The sequence below is a fragment of the Podarcis raffonei genome, chromosome 12, assembly GCF_027172205.1.
Source record: "Podarcis raffonei isolate rPodRaf1 chromosome 12, rPodRaf1.pri, whole genome shotgun sequence".
Lineage (NCBI taxonomy): Eukaryota > Metazoa > Chordata > Lepidosauria > Squamata > Lacertidae > Podarcis > Podarcis raffonei.
In genome coordinates, this window is record NC_070613.1 from 5154810 (window position 1) to 5181129 (window position 26320).

At 46.2% G+C, this 26320-nt stretch overlaps 1 protein-coding gene across 1 annotated transcript in view; it reads left to right on the forward strand.

Moving 5' to 3' along the window:
• The first annotated feature begins 1160 nt into the window (after positions 1-1160).
• Positions 1161-26320, forward strand: part of MYL3 (myosin light chain 3) — a 33769-nt gene continuing 8609 nt past the window's right edge. The window contains exons 1-5 of the mRNA XM_053409671.1: positions 1161-1461; positions 8949-8976; positions 21505-21654; positions 22616-22789; positions 25272-25349. Of these exons, the coding sequence (XP_053265646.1) occupies positions 1330-1461; positions 8949-8976; positions 21505-21654; positions 22616-22789; positions 25272-25349 (562 nt within the window). The 5' untranslated portion in view covers positions 1161-1329. The remainder of the gene's footprint in view (positions 1462-8948; positions 8977-21504; positions 21655-22615; positions 22790-25271; positions 25350-26320) is intronic.

Sequence of the window (26320 nt, forward strand, 5' to 3'; positions counted from 1 at the left end):
CTGATTTAATGCTGCCCAGCGCTTTCCCCCTAAAAATATGTTTAGGGGTATTCTCATTTTCCTACTCATATTGAAATACTGCACCTCAATGAGGACAAACTTAGTAAAGGGCCCCTGGACGGTTAAGTCCAGTCAAAGGCGGCTATGGGGTTGCGGCGCTCATCTCGCTTTCAGGCCGAGGGAGCCAGCGTTCGTCCACAGACAGCTTTCCGGGTCATGTGGCCAGCCACTTCTGGTGCAATGGGACACCGTGACGGAAACCAGAGGGCTTGGAAACGCCGTTTACCTTCCCGCTGCAGTGGTACCTATTTATCTACTTGCACTGGCGTGCTTTCAAACTGCGAGGTTGGCAGGAGCTGGGACAGAGCAACAGGAGCTCACCCCATCGTGGGGATTCAAAACTTCCGATCGGCAAGCCCAAGAGGCTCAGTGGTTTAGACCACATCCCTTTCCCCCCAAAATGTTTAGGGGTATGTGTACCCCTGCATCCCCCCAGGGAAAAAGAACTGGTCCTGTCTGACTTTTGGAAGACATCTGAAGGCAGCGCTGTATAGGGAAGTTTTTAATGTTTGATGTCTTGTTGGGTTTTAATTTGTTGGAAACCACCCAGAGTGACTGGGGAAACCCAATCAGATGGGTGGCATAATAATAATAATAATAATAATAATAATAATAATAATAATAATAATAATTGCTGCAGGGGTTGGACTAGAAGACTCCCTTTCAACTCTACAATTCTATGAAACTCAACTGCAACCTGCCAGCTCTTTCTTTCATCACTCCTCGCCGGTTAATTTCCTCCAAACCGATTCGTTCCGGACGGCTTTGCGATGAAACCAGCTCCAGCCTCCCTCCTTTTTCCCTCGGATGCAAATGTTGAGCCTGGAGCGCCACTGGGGAACAGCCGTCCTCTGTGCACCTCAGGGGATGAAATCGATACAGCTGGCCACGTTCCTGCCCCCCCACCTCGCCCCAAGATGGGCTGTTCTGACCTCTCTCTCCAGGCTCCGCACCCGATACCCTCCAACCATCATTCCATTTCAACGCTAATTCAGAACAATGCCCTAAGCGGACGCTCCAAAATAGCCGGGCCAGATATCTTCTCCTTTTATAGGAATGGCCCTATTGTGAGACATGGTATGTGTGGCTGGGGAGGGGGCGATGGCTGAGGTGGGGGGGGTGATTTGGAAGCCAAGTGACACGGCGTGTGACATCCAAGGACCAGGAGGTGGATAAAGGCCTCTGCCAGGAGAGACATCCTTCGCTCTGTTGGATCACCTTCCCGAGCGGCCAGCCTCTTCTCCTTCATCCCGGTGCAGAACCACCACCATGGCCCCCAAGAAACCAGAACCAAAGAAAGCAGAACCTAAGAAAGAAGAGCCCAAGGCAGCCCCTAAACCAGCACCCCCACCCGAGCCAGAAGTCCGCAAGGAAGTGGAATTTAACCCGGCGAACATCAAAGTAAGTGTCTTTTTTGACATCCTTAAATTGTGCATTAACAGGGCAGGGGAGGACTGTTCCCTCCTTGGGTACTGGGTGAATTTTCTTCTTTTTCCTTCTCCTCTTCCTCTTCTCCTTCCCCCTCTTCTTCTCCTTCCTCCTCCTCCTCTCCTCCTCCTTCTCCTTCTCCTTCACCTTCTCTTTCTTCCTTCCTCCTTCTCCTTCTCCTTCCTCTTCCTCCTCCTCCTCTTCTCCTTCCTCTTCTCCTTCTTCTCCTTCCTCCTCCTCCTTCTCCTCTTCTTCTCCTTCTTCTTCCTCCTCCTTCTCCTCTTCTTCTCCTTCCTCCTCCTCCTCCTCCTCTTCTTCTTCTCCTTCTTCTCCTTCCTCCTCCTCCTCCTCCTCTTCTTCTCCTTCTTCTCCTTCCTCCTCCTCCTCTTGTTCTTCTTCTTCGCTACAAGGTGATTGACACCAAAACAAGTATGATAGCTTTGAAAGCACCACAAGTAAATCAACCGGAGCTAAGGACAGTGTTGTGAGTTTTTTTTGGGGGGGGGCAGTTTGGATGATGCCCTGAGTCCCTTCCAAGTCTTGGGTTCCGTTGCCCAGTGAGAGTTGGAATCTAAACGGTTGCTGAACTGCTCAGACAAGTTTATTTGTAAGACGAGGAGCTCAGCCGGTCACTTTTAAGTACCCTCGTTCGCATCCCAAAAGAATGAGCTCAGTTGTAGCCTCCAGGCTAATGGGTGAAGCTCTCTCTGGTTCACCTAGCTGCTAAATAGGAGAAACAGAGTTTTGGGTGTGAGCTGAGCTAGAGGCAGGCTGGAAGCTGCAGACACAGAGACCTGCTTGCTCTGTGCTGGATCCAAAGTTGTGACCAATGGAGAAGTGATATCTGCTGGGGTGTTACTGCTGTGAGCCCCTCTATCCTATGCCCAGGTTGCAGATAGTTTTAAGTATCCCCACAGTGTCCACTGACTTCTGAAGGTCGGTTGCTGGAAAGCACAGGAGAGGAGGTGTGGTCTTGTGTTCGAATCCTACTTGAGCTTGGCTGCTGGGCAAGACAGGCCATTGGCCTCATCCAGCAAAGTTCTACTTATGTTCTTATATGCTCCTTTCCTTAAGATTAAGGATCTCAAGCCTGTAAAAGGGTAAAAGACTATTGGGAAATAATTTATAATGAATTGGAAAAAAATGTTTAATAGCACCCCCCCCCAACCCCCAACCCCCCAGAGTCCTTTCTGTTGAGGATAATTCAGATGGAAATTCCCAGGAAATTCCTATTAGTGATCCGGTGACCCCGGGGGAGTTCCTAGTTGATGTGCATCGGCAGGACTCCCCCTACTGGTGGTTAACCCTTCCCGGACTTCAAGCGGACAGGCTGAAGTCGGATATAGTCGGTTAGGACCAATGCCTAAGCCAATACCGCTCATCACCTGTTACCAATAAAGTTGTGGCCTTATATAGCCCATTAACCTTAATAATTGTGTCACATGTATTTATCTCCACTGGGAGGGGGCGGAAACTCACCACGCAATCGCCGCCCCCCTGACATAGTGGAGGCAAATGGTTGTGGATTTCTCTCTCTGCATACATTTTGAGCCATTTTGGCTGCGTCGGGTGTTATTGAACAGCAGGAATTTCTGGTAGGGAGAGTTGGTCCTGTGTTCGAATTCTGCTTGCAGGTTTTCTGCAGGCATCTGGTCGGCTAGGAGGCCATTAGGGTGTGTCATTTTCAAGGGTGAACTTTTGCAAATTTCTTCAGCGAGAGGTCTTTAAAATATAATTTGGGGTGTGAGGAATCGGCTATTATTATTGCGACTGCACAACGTTTATCTCCGTAAGTCTGCCTTTGATGAAAGATGGCTTTGATGAAAAACTAAAGAATTTTAATTTTACCTTCCGAAAACGTCAGGTAATGATAAATAAATAAATATCACACACTCTCTCTCTCACACACACAATCTGCAAGTACTTAGAAACTATTTTGAATGGTTTCTATGCAATTTCACACCCATTTTACTTACCAAGCAAAACTAAATGATATTAATTTAACCAAAATATCTCTTGGATTCCCAAGTCATGTGCCAACATTATAGCACCCCTCGTGTTTGGAATTTGAAAGTTGGAAATTCAACGTGCCCTAATGGGCTCTTGGCCTCATCCTGCAGGTCCCTTTAACGTTCTCGCAGTAAAAAGGATTGTCTGTATTCTGTGTTTCTAAATTTGATGAGAAAGAAAATATTAAAGATGGCCATTTCCTGCCCACAAAGAACAGCAACGGTGGTTTGTTTACACGGTTAAGTCATCTCAGACTTTTAAGAACAACGCCCGATTCCTTTGGGGACCTCAGGGAGGGATGGTTGTGAAGTTTGCCCCTTTCTTACATTATTTTGAAAAAAAGCTGCATACAGTGATTCTAACTAATACAGAGTTGAGTTGTCCTGTGATTGTGCAACAAACAAATAAAGCCATAATATGGGATAACGTACACAGTGACTTGCGATCTCGATCACACGCAGTCTGTAGTCCACTGGCAGTAGGAGTACAATACAGGTATGTCTTTAAGTTAACATCTTACATTAAAAATCTGACAGTACCAAACCATTGAAGGCTTTTCACCAAAGCCAGACTAAATGTCTTTCCTTCTGCAGTGTTGGATGGTAGGTTGAGAGGAGTTCCCTACCAGGGCAGACTTTGCTCGTGTGCTCAAGACATCGATTCCATAAAACACATTTTGTTGCACTGTGCAAAATATGAGCAAGCCAGGGCTGAACTGATACTACCCTTGCTGGTACCTTCCCTGGGAAAATCAGAGGCTCACTATGTCAGGTTCTTACTGGAAGACCGGACAAATGCTAGAACATGAGCAGTGGCAAAGTTTTTATCGGTGGTTGCAAGAACCAATGATCCCTATATTCTAAACAAAATGCTTGTTTAACCTGGAGGCAGGCTGTATGAATTGGCTATTGCTTTGTAATGATTTGTTGGGTCTCTGGAACGTAATAAAGATTGATGATGATGAAATAAAGCCATAATAAATGAGATGTCTGGGGCTTTTCACCTGCACTCTGCCTCTTGCTTTTATTTCATGCGATGAGCACAGTCTGTTCTTTGCCTGGGATTGAGAAGCACAGAGGTAGCTAGAACTGGGATGAGCCGTCAGGCTTTTAATAGCCAGACAACTGCGCCTGCCTCCTTTGTCGTTTACCTGGCTCCTGTTGAGCTCACCCTTTGTCACCGTCCAAAATAGAACCACTTGTTTGCGAATGTAAAAGGAAGGCGGAGAGTGAGCGGCGGGCATGCTTTTTCCTGGCTCAGCTCCCATCGCCTTTTGCAGCTGTCCAGCTGGAGAGCAGAGAGAAGTTCTTCTTCCGCCGCTGCATCTTCCTGCCAAGAAAGGGTTTTCGCCTGCAAGGATGGTGTTTTAGCCCTCAAGGGCATCTTCACCTAGGGCTAGGAGAGACCCCCTGCCTGAAACACTGGAAGGCTGCAGGCAATATTGAGCTAGATTGTTGTTGTTGTTGAGTCGTTTAGTCGTGTTTTTAATTTTCTGCTGTGAGCTGCCCAGAGTGGCTGGGGAAACTCAGCCAGATAAGCGGGGTGTTGTTTAGTCATTTAGTCGTGTCCGCCTCTTTGTGACCCCCTGGACCAGAGCACACCAGGCACTCCTGTCTTCCACTGCCTCCCGCACTTTGGTCAAACTCATGCTGGTAGCTTCGAGAACACTGTCCAACCATCTCGTCCTCTGCCGTCCCCTTCTCCTTGTGCCCTCCATCTCTCCCAACATCAGGGTCTTTTCCGGGGAGTCTTCTCTTCTCATGAGGTGGCCAAAGGATTGGAGCCTCAGCTTCAGGATCTGTCCTTCCAGTGAGCACTCAGGGCTGATTTCCTGAGAATGGAGAGGTTTGATCTTCTTGCAGTCCATGGGACTCTCAAGAGTCTCCTCCAGCACCACCTATAAATCATTTTCATTAAATTTTCTTTTAAAGCCGTACATGCCGTAAATTTCATATTTACATTCCACAACTCATACCACGCATACAATTCAATATTATGCCCAAAATCTATAGCCCATTTTATCATTGCTTCTTTCACTTCTTCATCTTTTGTAAACCATTCTAATAACAGATCATACATTTTGGATAATGTTTTACCTCCGCTTCTATTAAATCTATTTTAAATGGATGGTAAGTTAGTTTCTGCAGCCGCTCACACACCTTTCCAAGCCTTCATCCAAGCAAACAAGAAGCAGCAAGAGTTCCAGGATGCAATTCAAACAGGCAAGCACACTCTGAGCAGGACCAATGAGGGGTGTGGCCTAGGGAGAAGGGGCGTGGCTAGTGAGAAAACCTATAAAATCACAGGTGGCCTGGAGAATGTGAGTTGAGAAAGGGTTTTCTCCCTCTCACAAAACACTAGAATTCTTGGACATCCAATGAAAATGCACGTTGGAAGATTCGGGACAGAGAAAAGGACATCCTTCTTGAATTCTGATTCTGTTTTCTGTGTCATTAACTACCCGTCCCAGTTTGGTGTCATCTGCAAAGATACATCCTTTGCCTAGCTTCTGAACCAATATAGTTTTAATGATCTCTTCTTTCATGTGATGCAGCTGCCTGTTGAATTTTTCAACATTCAGACTCCAAAATTGAGGGGGTGCTGAAAAGCTGTGACTTGCAGATAGTGTAGATAGGTCTAAAAGCAAAAGATAAACAAACAAACAAACAAACAACAAAAACAACAACTGCCCACGCCTGCTTTTGGTAACTGGGGAAAACACAAGAAATTGAGAATTTCGATGGACTACATGGAATTGGCAGAAATGACCGGCAGAATCCGAGACCAGGGAGAAGAGTCAGTGGAAGAAGATTGGAAGAAATTTAAAGACTACTTACGGAAATATTGTAAAATTAATGAATGTTAGAATGATGTTGGATGAAAAGTTATGTGGTTTTTAGTTACAATGCTATAAGGAGTATGAAAAAATTAGACTATTAATAGACAAAAATCTAATGTTACATTATTTTAAGATTAAAGATTAGGATAAGTAAAGAGGGGAAGGATTTGCTGAACTAAAGAATTAAATTGGAATACAAAAAGGGAGGTTTGAGGAGGTCCGGGAATCAAGCAAATGAAAGAATGTGATGGAAAGATGGAATTGTTTTTTACTTGTATTTTTTCTTTTTTTTCTTTTTTCATTTTGTAAAACCCTAATAAATATCTTTTTTTAAAAAAAGAAATCGAGAATTTCAAGCCCTCTGAGTGCCCCTATTTTCCAGGGATGTCCCTGATTTAGAGAAGGCATCACAGTTTCTGATTTGACCCCAGAATGTCCCACTTTTCCTTACAATGTCCCTACTTTCATTGGATAAATGTTGAAGGGTATGGAGTTATTCGACCACCAAGCCATCTGAAGGCAATCCCGTATAGGGAAGGTTTTTTTTTTTAACGTTTAATGTTTCATTGTGTTTTTATATACTGTATTTTTCGCTCTATAAGACGCACCCGGCCATAAGATGCACCTAGTTTTAGAGGAGAACAAGGGAAAAAAATTCTCTCCCTCTCTGCGCAGTGCCTCTCCAGTGAAGCAAAGTCAGAACAACAAGAGGGATCGCTGCGCAGTGAAAGCACCGATCCCTCTCGCTCTCCTGGATTCAGGGATAGCTGCGCAGCCTGCACTCGCCCCATAAGACGCACACACATTTCCCCTTACTTTTTAGGAGGGGAAAAGTGAATCTTATAGAGCGAAAAATACGGTATGTTGGAAGCTGCTCAGAGTGCCCAGTCAGGTGGGCGGGGTATAAATAGTAAAATTTTCATTATGGAATGGGACATCCCTATTTTCATCAGAGAAATGAGGGAGGGCATGGAATCTGAAATCATGTTTCTGAAGTCCATTAGCAGGGGGGACAGTCAGTCTGTGAAACGCTTTATATTTTTGGCTGTGGCACTTGCCAAAAGACCACGTCATTTCTCCGAAAAGTCTGCACCTCTCCTTTGCCAGTGCTTTGCACTAATTCCGGCCAGGCTGTGGAAGAGGATGGAGGCATGTTCTCAATCAGACGATGGAGGCTTTGCATCAACTCAGTTTAGGAGTCAAAGGAACCTGACAGACAACCACACGCTCAAGGTGCCAGCCCTCATTAGACTCCCAAAAACATGTTGCAATAGCACCAGGAACATTTGGGAACGCCAGGGTCCCATTCTCTTCGCTTGGTGTTGTGCCAGGAAATCGTCCTAGCAAAAGGAACTGCATTTCTCCTGCGTGTGTGTATATATATATATATCCTGTTGCTGTTTGTAAAATGAAATTAAAACTCCACCTCCCTAGGAAACCTGCTTCAACTGCTGAGACAAATAAATGTTACACAAGACCCCCGAAGCAAGATTTAAGGGTTTGAGGTCACACTTTACAGGGTCTCTGTTCCCTTTTAGGATAATGAGGCACAGCAGAGACTGTGGTGTCTTTATGAGACGAGGTTTTCTTTGTGTGTGTGCCTGGGCGTGCAAACATGCTGCCTTTGTGTCAGAATTCTTGAAGAGTGGAGCCCTCATCTCCTTTTCCAACGTTGAGCTTTCTGCCTCCAAATTTGGAGCAGGAAAGGGGCATGGTTTGGGCCCTTCCACAGTTTATTTAAATGCTAAAAAACCCTACAGGTTACGAGGCATTCAAAAGGAAATATTGGTTTGATTGTAGCCCTGTTATGTACTGAGTTGAATAGGATCCAAAAGGCAGCAGTCTTTTTGGTCCTAGAACAATAATATCCAGAATGCAGCAGTCTGATTGGTCCTAGAACAATAGGATCCAGAATGCAGCAGTCTGATTGGTCCTAGAACAATAGGATTCAGAATGCAGCAGTCTGATTGGTCCTAGAACAATAGAATCCAGAATGCAGCAGTCTGATTGGTCCTAGAACAATAGGATCCAGAATGCAGCAGTCTGATTGGTCCACAGGAGACACCCAATCCAGCTCCAGGTGGAAGAGAATCCGCAACCTGATTGGCCTACAGGAGAATCCCGGAAATAGCCAATCACGTGGGGCCCATTGTGTAAATAATGTATATAAGGCAGACATTCTGGGGGAACTTCCATTCCTCCTCACCACTATGAGCTGAATAAAGAGCATGAAATCCACTCTCGGCTCCGAGTATATTTCAAGCCCCTTCATTTTAGCCCCTGCATTTTAGTCCTGCGTGAGTGTCTGGAGGCGGTTGGAGAATGGATGGCGGCTGACCGATTGAGGTTGAATCCTGACAAGACAGAAGTACTGTTTTGGGGGACAGGAGGCGGGCAGGTGTGGAGGACTCCCTGCTCCTGAATGGGGTAACTGTGCCCCTGAAGGACCAGGTGCGCAGCCTGGGAGTCATTAATGCATAAGCAACACAGCACTCGTTTCAAGTAAGAGAAGCAAAATGAGCGCACCGAAAAGTGTCAGCCTTGTCAATGTCATGGGACATCAGGGAGAATCATCATAGTGAATAATCTCTCTCTCTCTCTTTGCTTTCAGGTTGAATTCAGCAATGAACAGCTTGAAGGTTAGTAACTTTTCTGTCTTTCACGAATCCCCCTGTTCTCTGAAGCAATGTTAACAGTTATTTCATGGAGAGAGAGAGTGCATCATAGAATCATAGAGATATTTGCTCCATCCTCCATGAGGCAACCTTTGCGATATTTGAAGATGGCTTTCATATCTCCGCTCAGTCGCCTCTTCTCCAGGCTGAACATGTTGGGATACTGCCAGGGAGATAAAGTCCATCTGAGCCCCCAAGCTCCTGCCGGACGATCCATCGATCTCCCGTAGACAGGCAATATCAGCAATCAGCGACACGAAGCCTCAAGAAAACATTGCCACATTCTTGGACTGGTGCACACTCTATCAGCAGAATTCACACAGCAAAAGATGCACAGCAGGAGAGCATATTTACAGTTTATTCAGCGTTGGTCAGAACAAAGAAACCATGACCGTCTGCTTCGGTCTGCTCAGGCAAGAAGAAAGGAAACGAAAGCAACGACCCAACATAAACATCCTGTGAGACAGGAAATACGCAGGCTGTGACACAAACATCCTGCTCCCTTTTAAGGTGGAACGGAAATATCCTAACAGAACATACCCAATTCCTTCAACCGTTCCTCATCAGGCTTGGTTTCCAGGCCCTTGACCGTCTTGGTCGCCCTCATTTGCACACCTTCCAGCTTGTCAACATCCCTCTTAAACTGAGGTGTCCAGAATTAGACACAGTATTCCAGGTGTGGTCTGACCAAGGCAGAATAGAGTAGGACTATGACTTTCCTTGATCTTGATCAGGGCCAGATTTAGGTTTGATGCAGCCCTAAGCTACTGAAGGTAATGGGGCCCTTTATTTGTCCAGCTGTCCTTTGTCAACAACAAATTGTTACTGTTTTTTGTGTTGAATATATGCTATATGGTAATTTATGGACCTGATAGGTATCTCAAGCCATTTGCACATGTTGCCATGCAAAAGGTAGGCACCCTATATATAGAAATGAGCAAACCAGTGATATTTTAGGGAGCAGGCTAGCAGACTTCCATCATAGGAGCCTCAATCATCTTGGTTGCATTTAAGTTTGCAAACCAGGAAAGCCCAAAGTGTTGGATCAGCACCCCACTCTCTCGTGTGTTAAGCACATTTGCCACATGCCAGACCACCCCTGTTCTGTACAACTTTCCTCCCCAGCGTTTGACAGCCCAAACAACAACCTCATCTGTTTCCATACGCTCTTTAGATTAAAATATTTTGGCTCCCCCCACCCCGCCCCTTTGCAAAATCTGTCATGGGTGTGTCGCAAGGATGCAGCGCCTCTCGAAAGACTCCTGTTTTCTTTCTCCTGCTTTCGGCTCGTTGCAAAGGCAGACCTTCCGTGGAGGAGAAGTCTCTCCATGACCAATAGGCATGAAGGGTCCAGAAACTAAGCCTTATGAGGAACGGTTGAAGGAGCTGGGTATGTTTAGCCTAGAAAATAAGAGACTGAGAGGAGATATATGAGAGCCATCTTCAAATATTTCAAGGGCTGTGATGTGGAAGGTGGAGCAAGCTTGTTTTCTCCTGCTCTGGAGGGTAGGACTCGAACTCATGGCTTCAAGTGACAAGGAAGGAGATTCTGACAAAACATTTGGGGAAACTTTCTGAGCTGTTGGAAAAGTGGGAAAGATTCCCACGAGAGGTTGTGGACTCTCCTTCCCTGGAGATTTTAAAGCAGAGGTTGGATGGTCATCTCTCATGGATGCTTTAGGTGAGATTTCAGCATTGCAGAGGGTTGGACTAGATGATCCTTGGGTCCCTCCTAATTCTCATATTCTCTCCCCCTAGAGCAGGTTAACTGCTTTAAATATCTGGGACAAGTAATACGGTCAAATAGGTCTTTCCTGGCCCATAGAGACTATATAACAACTAATGCATCTAAAGCAGCCATCCAGATTAGATCTCTATATGCTAAGAATCAGGCTCAATCAGTGAAGATAGCTTTGAGACTCTTTCAAATGAAAGTCCTCCCCCTTCTTTTGGTGGGCATCTCTTTAGGCTCCCACAGGGATTTTTTGAAACTGGATTCTATCCAAACGCGATTCCTTAGAGCCATCCTTAGGATTCCCCCCTCGGTAGCGGGTGCGGTTATGAGATTAGAGGTCGGCTGGCAAGCTCTACGGTATGTGGCCTTGAAGACAAAGCTCTGGCTATGGCTCAAGCTTTGTTTTAAACCAGTGGGTATTGCCCCCTTGATATTGAGGGACGATTTCCAATCATCGTGGGAAAGGGAGGTCATTAACGAGGTTCAATCCTGCGGATTGTCTCACCTTTACTTTGAGTCTATGACGTACAATCAAGCTAGAGCTGTGATCTCCCGGAGACTGAGTGACATTGCCAGAGAAGAGGACATAGCCCTGGTAAAACCAGGGATGTTCCTAGGGGACCAGATTTATCGGACCATACCAGCCCCCTACCTTGCAGAAATCCACTATGTGGAATACCGCAGACTTCTTACAGCGGCCAGATTAAATGTCCTTGACTCTGCGATATTGTGGGGAAGGTACAGGGGAGTACCATACGCCCAGAGAACCTGTCATTGTGCCATGGGTGTGGTTGAGTCCACCGAACACATTCTCTTGACTTGCCCTTCTTATGCAGAGCTTAGACAAAATTTTATAGACCCACTCCTATGTCAATTTAGCTTCCTACCCGGAGAAAACCAGGTTTTACACTTGCTGAATAATGTCACTAGAGCTATACCTTCCTTGGTGGCCAAATTTCTTTTTTTAGCTTTTAAGCATCGCAAGACTATAATTGACTGTATTGATATGGGGCTACCTGTTTAGCCCATTTTAGTGTTGGCTAAGTTCTAAAATCTTCCTGGATGTTTTAACTGTGTATTGACAAATGTACTTTTTTCTGACTGACGGTCGAATAAAAGGTTGATGATGATGATTCTCATATTCTATGATTTGCTGGAAGCCATGGGAAGGGAGATGGATCTTGAATTCGTGTCCTGCTTGTGGGTTTCCCACAGGCCAAGGACCGCTTTCTTCCAGCATCCTGTTCCCACAGTGGCCAAGCAAATGCCTTTGGGGAACATGCAAGAAGCAGGATTTAAGCCGAAGAGCCACTCTTCTCTCCTGTGGCTTCCAACAACTGGTTGTTGTTGTTTAGTCGTTTAGTCGTGTCCGCCTCTTCGTGAGCCCCTGGACCAGAGCACGCCAGGCACTCCTGTCTTCCACTGCCTCCCGCAGTTTGGTCAAACTCATGCTGGTAGCTTCAAGAACACTGTCCCACCATCTTGTCCTCTGTCGTCCCCTTCTCCTTGTGCCCTCCATCTTTCCCAACAGCAGGGTCTTTTCCAGGGAGTCTTCTCTTCTCCTGAGGTGGCCAAAGTCTTGGAGCCTCAGCTTCAGGATCTGTCCTTCCAGTGAGCACTCAGGGCTGATTTCCTTCAGAATGGAGAGGTTTGATCTTCTTGCAGTCCATGGGACTCTCAAGAGTCTCCTCCAGCACCAGAATTCAAAAGCATCAAGTCTTCGGCGATCAGCCTTCTTTATGGTCCAGCTCTCTAGGCGAGACAAATTGGATATGATCATTGCTCTGGGGCTTCCGGGGGATTTGACCCAGATTGCCTTCCCGAAGCTTTTTCTCCTTCTCTAGGGAAGACGTTCCCCACAACCCCAATCCCACTGTCTGTGGTCAGCAAAGCCAGAGCTTTTTCTCAATGGCTCCTCCATGAACCCAGCGGATCCTGCTGACGAGGAGTTTAGATAATGATAGGCCCAAGCGAAAGCAGAAGAAGAGGCTGATATTTTTATTTTTCATTATTATTCTTTTGAAAAGTTTCCATGTTTGTTCAGCTGCCAGGGAGTGGGAGCTGCCGCCTCTGCTGCCATCGTGTTCCCTTGTTAAAAAAATGAAATAACAGGCCTTGCGTCCGGGATTCTTTGCAGACAAGAGGGTGAGAATAGAAGCTTTCGTCGGGCAAACTCTGAGAGGGAGGCTGCATCAAAGAGTCTGGTGTTGCGATTTCAGGGTCGAAATGGCAATTGTGGTGGGTAGAAATCACAGAATCGTTGAATTGAAGAGTTGGAAGGGATTCCAAGGGTTATCTCATTCAACCTCCTGCAATTTAGGAATCTCAGCTGAAGCATCCATGACAGATGGCCATCCGACCTCTGCTTAAAAATCTCCCATGCAGCCAAGCAGGATAGACAACATTTTGCTGTATAGCCCAACACAGCTCGACTCCTTCCTGTTGCTGTTGTTGTTGCTTAGTCGTTTAGTCGTGTCCGCCTCTTCGTGACCCCCTGGACCAGAGCATGTCAGGCACTCCTGTCTTCCACTGCCTCCCACAGTTTGGTCAAACTCATGCTGGTAGCTTCGAGAACACTGTCCAACCATCTCGTCCTCTGTCGCCCCCTTCTCCTTGTGCCCTCCATCTTTCCCAACATCAGGGTCTTTTCCAGGGAGTCTTCTCTTCTCATGAGGTGGCCAAAGTCTTGGAGCCTCAGCTTCAGGATCTGTCCTTCCAGTGAGCACTCAGGGCTGATTTCCTTCAGAATGGAGAGGTTTGATCTTCTTGCAGTCCATGGGACTCTCAAGAGTCTCCTCCAACACCATAATTCAAAAGCATCTATTCTTTGGCGATCAGCCTTCTCTATAGTCCAGCTCTCACTTCCATATATCACTACTGGGAAAACCATAGCTTGAACTATGCAGACCTTTGTTGGCAAGGTGATGTCTCTGCTTTTTAAGATGCTGTCTAGGTTTGTCATTGCTTTCCTCCCAAGAAGCAGGCGTCTCTTAATTTCGTGGCTGCTGTCACCATCTGCAGTGATCATGGAGCCCAAGAAAGTAAAATCTCTCACTGCCTCCATTTCTTCCCCTTCTATTTGCCAGGAGGTGATGGGACCAGTGGCCATGATCTTCGTTTTTTTGATGTTGAGCTTCAGACCATATTTTGCGCTCTCCTCTTTCACCCTCATTAAAAGGTTCTTTAATTCCTCCTCACTTTCTGCTATCAAAGTTGTGTCATCTGCATATCTGAGGTTGTTGATATTTCTTCTGGCAATCTAAATTCCGGCTAGGGATTCATCCAGCCCAGCCTTTCGCACGGCATAGCTCATAGCTTCTCTGAGTTATTCAAGCCCCTTCTCCGCGGCAAGGCCATGAAGGGGTGACTCCTTCCTAGGAGCTGACAATTCATGCTATGAAGGGGTTGAGATGCCAGACAGTAGGCGAAGGAAAATATGGAGTCCACAGTGTGATGCAGCAGCAAATGAAGCTAATGCTATTCTAGGCTGCATCAACAGAAGTCTAGTGTCCCATTCAAGGGAAGTAATAATCCTGCTCTAATTCTGTCTTGGTCACCTGGAGTCCTGAGCCCAATTCTGGGCACCACAGTTTAAGAAGGATATTGACAAACTAGAATGTTTGATGACCAAGTGTGATGGCCTGGGACTCAGGCTCGGACTCGGAACCAGAGGAGACTCAGTCTGCACCGGATCCTTTGCCTCAGGCGGCATCTGCACCTAGTCTGGGGCCTGATCCTGAAGAGTCCCAGTCTGCACAGGTTCCCATACAACAAACACCAGCTGGGCCGAGTCAGGGGCCTGAGCCTGCTCTGGCTCCAAATGCGGCGATGACCTCGTTGCTTTCAGCTGGGCCATCACTTACAGCTGCTCCACTATCAGGAGAGGCTGAGGCGGCCTCTGGGTCTAGTAACCCACCGACGTCTCCCGAGCTGCAGAGACTGAGGTCTGAGAGAAGGAGAGACCTAAGTACTCGCAGGAGGAGTGCTCGCCTTCGGGCAAGACAGGGAGGTGAGTCACAGGGGGATCAGGACTGGCCATCACCCCAACAAAGATAAAAGCCTGTTGGACCCCGCCCCAGATTGAGAGAGCAACATTGCTGTTTGCCAGAACTTGCCTGAGATCCGGCGCCTGACCTTGCCTGGTTTTCTGCCTCGTGTCCTGACTTGGCCCTGTTGGACTGACTCCTTGCGGAACCCTTGGATTTGGGACTGGACCTGGACTGCATTGCTCGGGTTAACCCCTGGGCCCAGCACAACAAGGGTCTGGAGACCAAGCCAGATGAGGAACAGCTGAGGGATTTGCGTATGTTTTGCCTGCAAATGAGCAGACTGGAAGGTGATATGATAGGCATCTTCAAATATCTCAAGGACTGTCCCATGGAAGAGGAAGCAAGCTTGCTTTCTCCTGCTCCTGGAGGAGAACTCATGGCTTCAAGTTACAAGAAAGGAGACTCCGACTCAAGATCAGAAAGAACTTTCTGGCAATAAGAGCTGTTTGATGGTGGAACAGACTCTTTTGGAAGGTGGCGGACACTCCTTCCTTGGGGGTTTTTAAGCAGAGGTTGGATGGCCATCTGTCATGGATGCTTCCATTGAGATTCCTGCATTGCCGGGAGTTGGACTAGTTGATCCCTATCCTCCACCAGGGCCAGGGCCTTCTCAGTGATGGCTCCGACCTGGTGGAATGCTCTGTCCCATGAGATCAGGGCCCTGCAGGATTTAACTTCCTTTCACAGGGCCTGTAAGACAGAGCTATTCCGCCTGGCTTTCGATTTGAACTTAGCCTGATCTTTTATTCCCCTTCCTCCCCCCCCCCCTTTTATGAAGATCACCCGCTCTGGGATCCCACAGCTAATTATCCCCTAGTCTCCTCGCTGGCCCAAATAGGACTAATTTAGCCAGCTAGCCCTGGTGACCATCTAATGTTTATTGGATGGATTTCCCCCCTAAATTGATTTTTAAATTCTGAATTTATTGTAATTCACGTTTTATACTGTATTTTATGCTTTTTTTTGTTGCATCAAGTGTTTTAAATTTGTTATTAGCTGCCCTGAGCCTGGTTTTCTGAACCGAGAAGGGCGGGGTATAAATAAAATATTATTATTATTATTATTATTATTATTATTTATTATTCTACCATTTGTCCCTGTTCGAATTGGTGGTGGTGTCTGTTGTGCATCATTTTCCCACTGGCCCCTGGCTGCTATATCTTTCTCTTTGTCGGAGCAGTCAGATAGGTGATCCCAGCCAACGAGGGTCTCGTATTGAGCAGGATTACACCACAACGGTGTCCGTCAGGTCTTACAGCGTGATGACCCCAGGGGTGGCAAGGGAAGTCCATTAAGAGTGAGAGTAAGCCAGGGCTGTGCAAAATACTGTGAGGAAAATGTCGGGAAAGGAAGAAAAATCATTGCTGCCACACACACACTCTGCAGTTTAAGCCTGGTCTGTCAAGCTATCAGCAAAACGATATGTTGCATTTCATCTCGGCTGAAATGAATTTGAAATTCGTATTTTGCATGTGAAAAAATAGACAGGAAAAGCAGATGTCAAGCAGATACTTGCTGAACAGATTTCAAGAAGCAAAACACATCAAAAAATAGATCTTCAACACACATTGTGATGAGAGGGCCTGTCAATTTTTGCTTTCAGTTCCTCATTTTTTCCAGGCTAAGTTGAGTTCATTGCATTTCATCATTAATTTCTGATCTTTTTTTACAAAGAGGTTCTCATAAAAAATTATCAGCATCTTAGTTTGCACTTCTCCCAATATTCCTGCATGCAGTTTCACCTAACGTACAAAGTTTTCAAGCAAACAGTGCGTTTGGGCTTATTTTCATTCGTTTGTGCATTTTAATGCACACTTTTCAATAATAATAATAATAATAATAATAATAATAATAATAATAATAATAAATTTAAACCCCACCCATCTGGCTGGAGGAGACTCTTGAGAGTCCCATGGACTGCAAGAAGACCCTGATGTTGGGAAAGATGGAGGGCACAAGGAGAAGGGGATGACAGAGGACGAGATGGTTGGACAGTGTTCTCGAAGCTACCAGCATGAGTTTGACCAAACTGCGGGAGGCAGTGGAGGACAGGAGTGTCTGGCGTGCTCTGGTCCGGGGGGACACGAAGAGTCGGACAACAACAACAACAACAACATATTTATACTTCCAACAGAATATTAAAATACAATAATACAATAATATATATGGATTTTTGCACACACATTTTGCATTCGCATTTTACACACACAGTTTGGAATGGAGAATTGCATCACAAAATTTGGGAAAGGGCGGATTTCAAAGGACAGCCCTACTTCAGTTCACAATTTCGTTCCCTCAGTGCAAACTGGCTTGGAGCTGTAGTCGTTTGGAAAGTGCTGGGTTGGGGAAGCTTGAATTAGAGGCGATTCATAGACTGCCCCTTTGCACAAGCCATGGGATGGTTTACCAAAACATATGATTAAAGTATAAATCTGTAACATAATACCCCTCCAAAAGTAATTTAACGCACAGCAGTGCGTAGCAATTAACGAAGAGCAGCAGCTGCAAGCTAATCGTATTTTGTTTCAGGGAGTGTGAATTAGGATTTCTCCCCCATTGCTAGACAGCAGTAGGCCATAGAATCATAGAGTTGGAAGGGGACCCTGGCGATCATCTAGTCCAACCCCCTGCAGTGCAGGAATATACATCTGTCCCTTAAGGGGAACGAACCCACAACCTTGACATTACCAGCACTGTGCTCCAGGCAACTGAACTGGTAGGAATGAGCTCTGAGTCCTTTTATTTCTCTACTCACCCACTCTTTCTGTCTTCGCAACCATCTTGTGAGGTAGGCTAACCTTCGAAACAAAACAAACCCAACCACCCAGTAATGAACCCAAAGTTATTCAGCGGGTTTTATGGTGTGCTTGGAGATGGCTGTACAAACAGCATTGTTGTTGTTGTTGTTGTTGTTTAGTCATTTAGTCGTGTCTGACTCCTAGTGACACCATGGACCAGAGCACGCCAGGCACTCCTGTCTTCCACTGCCTCCCGCAGTTTGGTCAAACTCATGCTGGTAGCTTCAAGAACACTGTCCAACCATCTCGTCCTCTGTCATCCCCTTCTCCCTGTACCCTCCATCTTTCCCAACATCAGGGTCTTTTCCAGGGAGGCTTCTCTTCTCATGAGGTGGCCAAAGGATTGGAGCCTCAGCTTCAGGATCTGTCCTTCCAGTGAGCACTCAGGGCTGATTTCTTTCAGAATGGAGAGGTTTGATCTTCTTGCAGTCCATGGGACTCTCAAGAGTCTCCTCCGGCACCAGAATTCAAAAGCATCCATTCTTCGGCGATCAGCCTTCTTTATGGTCCAGCTCTCGAACTGAGCGACCTTTCGGCTTTGGCCCAGCCGCTTCATCAGCTCTGAATCTATTTGTACTTGTCCTCCGCTCTTCCTCAGTAGCATGTTTGACGCCTTCTGACCTGAGGGGCTCATCTTCCAGCGTCATAACTTTTATATGCCTGTTGTCTTTGTCCATGGAGTTTTCTTGGCAGGGATACTGGAGTGGTTTGCCGGTTGCTGCTCCAGGTGGATCACGTTTGGTCAAAACTCTCCACTATCACCTGTCCATCTTGGGTGCCCTGCACGGCATGGCTCATAGCTTGTCTGAGTTATTCAAGCCCCTTCACCATGGCAAGGCAGTGATCCATGAAGGGGACAAACAGCTTATAAATACTAATACAGTGGACGCTCGGGTTGCAAATGTGATGCGTGCGGGAAGCACATTTGCAACCCGCAGAGTCCGCAACCCGCAGCGCCAGTGTGGTGTAGTGGTTAAGAGCGGTAGTCTCGTAATCTGGGGAACTGGGTTCGCGTCTCTGCTCCTCCACATGCAGCTGCTGGGTGACCTTGGGCCAGTCACACTTCTCTGAAGTCTCTCAGCCCCACTCACCTCACAGAGTGTTTCTTGTGGGGGAGGAAGGGAAAGGAGAATGTTAGCCGCTTTGAGACTCCTTTGGGTAGTGATAAAGCGGGATAACAAATCCAAACTCTTCTTCTTCTTCTTCGTCTGCACATGTGCGGGTTGCGATTCAACACTTCTGTGCATGCGCAAAGTGCAATTTAGCACTTCTGCGCATGTGCAAGCGCTGAAACCCGGAAGTAACCCATTCTAGTACTTCCGGGTTCTGCACAGTGCGCAACCTGAAATCACACAACCCGAAGCATCTGTAACCCAAGGTATGACTGTAGTAGTAGTAGTACTAGTAGTAACAACAACAACAATTTTGGCATTACAGTCATACCTCATTTACGGATGCTTCAGGTTACGTGTTTAAGGGTTGTGGACCAGAACGGGTTACAATATTTTTCGCCCTATAGGACGCACTGGACCATAGGAGGGGGAGAACAGAAAAAAAAAATTTCTCCCTCTCTACGCAGCGCCCCTTCAGCGAAGTGGTAGGAGAACCGGAGCCCCTTCCATTTCTCCTCCCGCTTTGCTGAAGGGACGCTGCGCAGAGAGGGAAAACTGTGCAGCGCCTCTCCAGCGAAGCGAAGCCTGGAGAGCAAGAAGGATCAGTGTGCACCGACGCCTCTCGCTCTCCAGGCTTCAGGTGGCTATCCGCAAGCCTTCGGAGCACAGCGAGAACTTGCGGATAGCTGCCTTTCAGGGAAAGCAAAGCGAAGCCTCTGGAGTATGGGGGGAGTTCTCCCACTGCGCTTCGGAGGCTTTGTGTTGCTATCGCTGGAGCCAAGGAGCCTGCATTCGCTCCATAGGACGCACACACATTTCCCCTTAATTTTTGGAAGGGGAAAAGGGTGTCCTATAGAGCAAAAAATATGGTACTTCCGGGTTTCGTCACACGCACATGCGCGGAAGCGCCAAATCGTGCCTGCGCAGATGCAGTGCTTCAGGATATGAATGCTGTGGGTTGTGGACGTGCCTCCGTCACAGATTACATCTGCAATCCAAGGTTCCACTGTATCAGCACCATGCTCTAACCAACTGGCATACGAGGTCAGGAACCTCCAATCCTGTAAGCCCAACCAAGAATTGCGTCCAGGTTCCCAGATGATCTGCCCTCCGTACCACTTCAGAGTGAACATGTGGCCTCTCAAAAACTTCTGCTATGAATCATTCCCTGCATTAAAAAAAGTAGCAAGGAAGGCGAAGGCTAGCTTGAACCCTTTAGTCTTATTTGCTACATTTCTATGTGCGGTGATTTTTTTTTTGGGGGGGGGACATTCAGAAATGTTGTGGCATGAAGTGATAAAACCCAGACACAGACCACCTCACTAGGTAAAGGTAAAGGGACCCCGGACCATTAGGTCCAGTCGTGGCCGACTCTGGGGTTGCGGTGCTCATCTCGCTTTACTGGCTGAGGGAGCCAGCTTACAGCTTCTGGGTCATGGGGCCAGCATGACTAAGCCGCTTCTGGCGAACCAGAGCAGTGCACGGAAACGCCGTTTACCTTCCCGCCAGAGCGGTACCTATTTATCTACTTGCACTTTGACGTGCTTTCGAACTGCTAGGTGGGCAGGAGCAGGGACTGAGCAACGGGAGCTCACCCCGTCGTGGGGATCCGAACCGCCAACCTTCTGATCGGCAAGTCCTAGGCTCTGTGGTTTAACCCACAGCGCCACCTCACTAGCCATTAGCTAATGAACCCTCATTGCCACAGACGCCCATAATGCCTATTTAATTATAGAGATGTTAGAGACAAAGTGGGATGTGCTTGTGGTGTTTTCATTTTATTTTTTTTGCACTGAGGACTGCTGTCCTGCCCTGGAACGCCTCAGAGGTCAATCTCTGACATGGGTTTCTGAGCATTTCCTGATTTTTCCTAGCCTCCTGACCCGGTTCTTTCTCCGCTGCAGTTCCTCCAGGATGTCCACAGGAGATGGAATGTAAACATCTCCGATATCAAGATCAACGGCGAAGTTCATAAAAATAAAAATAAAAACCAAAGCAAAAAAAGCCAATGCAATTCTGGGCTGCATCAATAGGAGTATAGCATCTAGATCAAGGGAAGTAATAGTGCCACTGTATTCTGCTCTGGTCAGACCTCACCTGGAGTACTGTGTCCAGTTCTGGGCACCACAGTTCAAGAAGGACACTGACAAACTGGAATGTGTCCAGAGGAGGGCAACCAAAATGGTCAAAGGCCTGGAAACGATGCCTTATGAGGAACGGCTAAGGGAGCTAGGCATGTTTAGCCTGGAGAAGAGGAGGTTAAGGGGAGATATGATAGCCATGTTCAAATATATAAAAGGATGTCATATAGAGGAGGGAGAAAGGTTGTTTTCTGCTGCTCCAGAGAAGCGGACACGGAGCAATGGATCCAAACTACAAGAAAGAAGATTCCACCTAAACATTAGGAAGAACTTCCTGACAGTAAGAGCTGTTTGACAGTGGAATTTGCTGCCAAGGAGTGTGGTGGAGTCTCCTGCTTTGGAGGTCTTTAAGCAGAGGCTTGACAACCATATGTCAGGAGTGCTCTGACGGTGTTTCCTGCTTGGCAGGGGGTTGGACTCGATGGCCCTTGTGGTCTCTTCCAACTCTATGATTCTATGATTCTATGAAAACACAGGGGGTCAGGATCCCTTGAAAATAATAATGCTAATGCAGGCTTGTCTTTTTCATAAACAGCTTTTTCCACGGTTGCATCCATTCCTTGTTACCTTTCCCTTCCTTTCCTCTCTCCTGCCTTCCTGAACCATCTCTCCCTCTTCCTCAACAAGCATTTTGTGTGTTTCCCCTCTCCTATACAGAATTCAAGGAAGTTTTCATGCTCTTCGACCGAACCCCGAAAGGGGAAGGGAAAATCACGTACGCGCAGTGCGGAGACGTCTTGAGGGCTTGCGGGACAAATCCCACCCAGGCGGAAGTTCTCAAGGTCCTCGGCCGGCCCAAACCTGATGGTGAGAGACTTCTTGTCCTGTTTTCGTGATGGCAACTTCACCGGACAGGTTTCACTTCTCAGATCTGTAATAGGAGTGTTGGTGCCAATGAGCTACAGGTTATTGAGGAGGGGTCTCACTCTGACATTGTATTCCATCACACACCATCTATGTGTAACACCAGTCCTGAAAGACCTTCATTGGCTCCCAGTACGTTTCCGAGCACAATTCAAAGTGTTGGTGCTGACCTTGAAAGCCCTAAATGGCCTTGGCCCAGTATACCTGAAGGAGCGTCTCCACCCCCATCGTTCTGCCCGGACACTGAGGTCCAGCTCCAAGGGCCTTCTGGTGGTTCCCTCCCTGAGATGAGTGAGGTTACAGGGAACCAGGCAGAGGGCCTTCTCGGTGGTGGCGCTCGCCCTGTGGAACACCTGGACACTGAGGCATAGCTGTCAACTTTTTCCTTTTCTTGCGAGGAATCCTATTCAGAATAAGGGAATTTCCCTTAAAAAAGGGAAAAGTTGTCAGCTATGCACTGAGGTCCAACTCTGAGGGCCTTCTGGCAGTTCCCTCCCTGGGAGAAGTGAGGTTACAGGGAACCAGGCAGAGGGCCTTCTCTGTGGTGGTGCCCGCCCTGTGGAACGCCCCCCCCCACAAGATGTCAAAGAGAAAAACAACTACCAGACTTTTAGAAGACATCTGAAGGCAGCCCTGCTTAGGGAAGTTTTTAATGTTTGATGTGTTATCGTGTTTTTAATATTCTGTTGGGAGCTTCCCAGAGGGGCTGGGGAAACCCAGCCAGATGGGCGGGGTATAAATAATAAAATAAGATGGCGGTGGTGGCGATGTATCCCTTACCATGATCTCAGAGCCTTCATGTTATATTTTGGGTGTTCCCCTTGTTCCTTATTGTTTGCATCCTTAACTTGCATGCTAAACGGATGGACAGCTCTAACCCAATTTCCTGTTTGTCCATCCTCAGAAATGAACAACAAGATGTTAGACTTCGACACCTTCCTGCCCATGCTGCAGCACATCTCCAAAGCCAAAGACACTGGGACCTACGAGGATTTCGTGGAAGGTCTGCGGGTTTTCGACAAGGAAGGGAACGGCAAGGTCATGGGAGCCGAACTTCGCCATGTTTTGGCCACTCTTGGTGAGTGGATCTACAGTCCTACAACACGGCCCTCTAAGCCCATTTTGCTGGAATCATAGACTCAAAGAACTGTGGCTTTTGTCCTGTATTTTTTATCTTGTGAACTGCCTTGAGATTTTCAGATGAAGGGTGGTATATAGATTTAATAAATAAGATAAATAAATAGAGTTGGAAGGATCATCATCATCATCATCATCATCATCATCATCATTAAGATTTATTTACCCCAATTCAACACAAGATCTCAGGGCAGGTCACAATGTAAACTAGCTGTATACATTTTGTGATCTATATCTATATCGATCAATCTAATCGTAACGTATAACAAGCATGTAAGGGTGTCGTCACGCTGAAGTTCACTTGGCCACAGACAGGTGGCGCTGCGAATTACTGTGTAATGATGGAGGGGCAGGACTGCTGCAACACCTTCTCCACCTTGTTCCAACATTTGAGCGGAGGGGGGTCACATGTCCCTCACCCACATTGAAAGATTATGGATTTGATCGTGCATAGGGATGGGTGAAATGGCTGCTGAGTGACACCAAGGACTCTATGCGCTGGCAGCTAAGAAGATCAGGAGGAAGGAACTAGACAGAATAGCGGTCAACTGCAAAGGGGATTTGGATATTTAATTTGGCACATCTCCCCTGAGAATCTTCTGCTATTCTATTCTATTTAACGCAACAAATAATTTTAGTAGCCGTGACCGTGGTTTTATTGTATGTCTGTGCCTGATTATTTTTATGGTTATTGTTGTTTTTTCCCTTCCCCCCTCTTTTTGTTCTCCTTCTGAATGATGCCATGGCCTATGACTAGTGCAATAAAAAGTTTAATTGGTTAAAAATAAAATATATGCAAACAGCTCTCTGTGCAGTCTGGAGGGCTAGAAAAACTTGTCCTTCATTTCCCTTTTCTTTGCAAAAACGAAGTTATTGGGAAAAGGAATTCTCCAGATGGATGCTGTGATCAAAGTCGAGCGGGACAAATGATGACTTCAGGGTTTCTGAATTTTTTTGGCTTTGTTTCTGCTTGGAGATCACAGTTAATCTTGAGGGACCAAAGACTGTGAGCTGGAAGATGTTGCTCTATGCACCCTGAAATTCCTCATTTTGGTTGAAGAGGGAATGCCATGGTAGACAGTCAGATAAAAAGCCCCTGAGCCATTTTGACATTCATCCTTCCTTTCATGATGTTTCTCTTCAAATCCTTTCTCTACTGCCTTAAACGTAATACTGATTTCTGGAACATACATATTACATTCCTTTATCTTTTTAAAAATTATTTATACTTTTCAGGTTTCTACATTTCACTGATTTTACAATCCTTTTTGACATTTCAAAACTTGACTTCCTACCCCCCCCTTTCTGCAGTTCCTTAAAATTATTTTTAATATCTTCTGCATATCCAAATTAACTTAATTTGCTCATTTATTCATCTACTTTAAATATGTACTTTAAATATACTACAATAATCATGCCAATGTTCTTATCTGCTTACAATTCATCTGTAAATATTCAGCAAACCATTTCCATTCTTTTATTAAAATTTTGTTATCTTGATTTCTTATTCTTCCGGCAAGTTTCGCCATTTCTGCATATTCCATAAGTTTTTGCATCCATTCCTTCTTTGCTGGGACTTCTTTCCATATTACATTCCTTTATCATTCTCATTCCTTTGTTTATATTTTACGTCCTGCCTGCAATTTCATTTGTCTATAATGTTTTCTCCAAAAAGGATCTCCGCTCTTCCGCAAACATTTTATCTTTTTGGTCTCTTGTTTTTGCCGTTAATTTCACAATCTCCATATAATCCAGTAGTTTTAAAAATCCACTCCTTTCTTGTTGGAACAACAACTTCTTTCCATTTCTGGGCATACAGAATTCTGGCTGCAGACATAATATGTTGTTGTTGTTGTTTAGTCGTGTCTGCCTCTTCGTGACCCCCTGGACCAGAGCACGCCAGGCACTCCTGTCCTCCACTGCCTCCCGCAGTTTGGTCAAACTCATGCTGGTAGCCTCAAGAACACTGTCCAACCATCTCGTCCTCTGTCGTCCCCTTCTCCTTGTGCCCTCCATCTTTCCCAACATCAGGGTCTTTTCCAGGGAGTCTTCTCTTCTCATGAGGTGGCTAAAGTATTGGAGCCGCAGCTTCAGGATCTGTCCTTCCAGTGAGCACTCAGGGCTGATTTCCTTCAGAATGGAGAGGTTTGATCTTCTTGCAGTCCATGGGACTCTCAAGAGTCTCCTCCAGCACCAGAATTCAATATATATAATATACAGAAACATTTTAACCAACTTTTTTGGCCTAACTCGGCCAAAACTGGGATCTTGCCCTCTGCAAATCAGTTAGCGATTCGAGCTTTGACCGAATCACATAGCCCTACTTGTAATTTGCTTTGGGCTCTTAACCCTGAAGATTTGAGTCAACTTATGTATCTTTTTTCCTGTTATTTTCTTTTCTTTCATTTTTTTTTCTGTTCCAGGCGAAAGGCTGACTGAGGAGGAGGTCGATAAGCTAATGGCCGGCCAGGAAGACTCCAATGGTTGCATCAGCTACGAAGGTACAGTGGTACTTTGATTCTCAAACTTAATCCGTTCCAGAAGTCCGTTCCAAAACCAAAGCATTCCAAAACCAAGGTGCGCTTTCCCATAGAAAGTAATGCAAAATGGATTAATCCGTTCCAGACTTTTAAAAACCACCCCTGAAACAGCAGTTTAATATGAATTTTACTATCTAACGAGACCACTGATCCATTAAATGAAAGCAACAATCAATGTACTATACTATAAAATAAGACAGAATTGTAGATGATAAAAATTAAAACGTCATTTTTTTCTTACCTGAACTGATGATAGTCCTTGTTTGGATGGGGGGCTTTTATCCATTTCCACAGTCACACAATCAATCAACTGGTAGCTGAACACAGTCACATAAACTAATTACTGTGTTTTCTGGCGTGTAAGACTACTTTTTAACCCAGGAAAATCTTCTGGTGTGACGCAGCAGCTAAAAAAGCCAATGCAATTCTGGGCTGCATCAATAGGAGTATAGCATCTAGATCAAGGGAAGTAATAGTGCCACTGTATTCTGCTCTGGTCAGACCTCACCTGGAGTACTGTGTCCAGTTCTGGGCACCACAGATCAAGAAGGATACTGACAAACTGGAACGTGTCCAGAGGAGGGCAACCAAAATGGTCAAAGGCCTGGAAACGATGCCTTATGAGGAACGGCTAAGGGAGCTGGGCATGTTTAGCCTGGAGAAGAGGAGGTTAAGGGGTGATATGATAGCCATGTTCAAATATATAAAAGGATGTCACATAGAGGAGGGAGAAAGGTTGTTTTCTGCTGCTCCAGAGAAGCGGACACGGAGCAATGGATCCAAACTACAAGAAAGAAGATTCCACCTAAACATTAGGAAGAACTTCCTGACAGTAAGAGCTGTTTGACAGTGGAATTTGCTGCCAAGGAGTGTGGTGGAGTCTCCTTCTTTGGAGGTCTTTAAGCAGAGGCTTGACAACCATATGTCAGGAG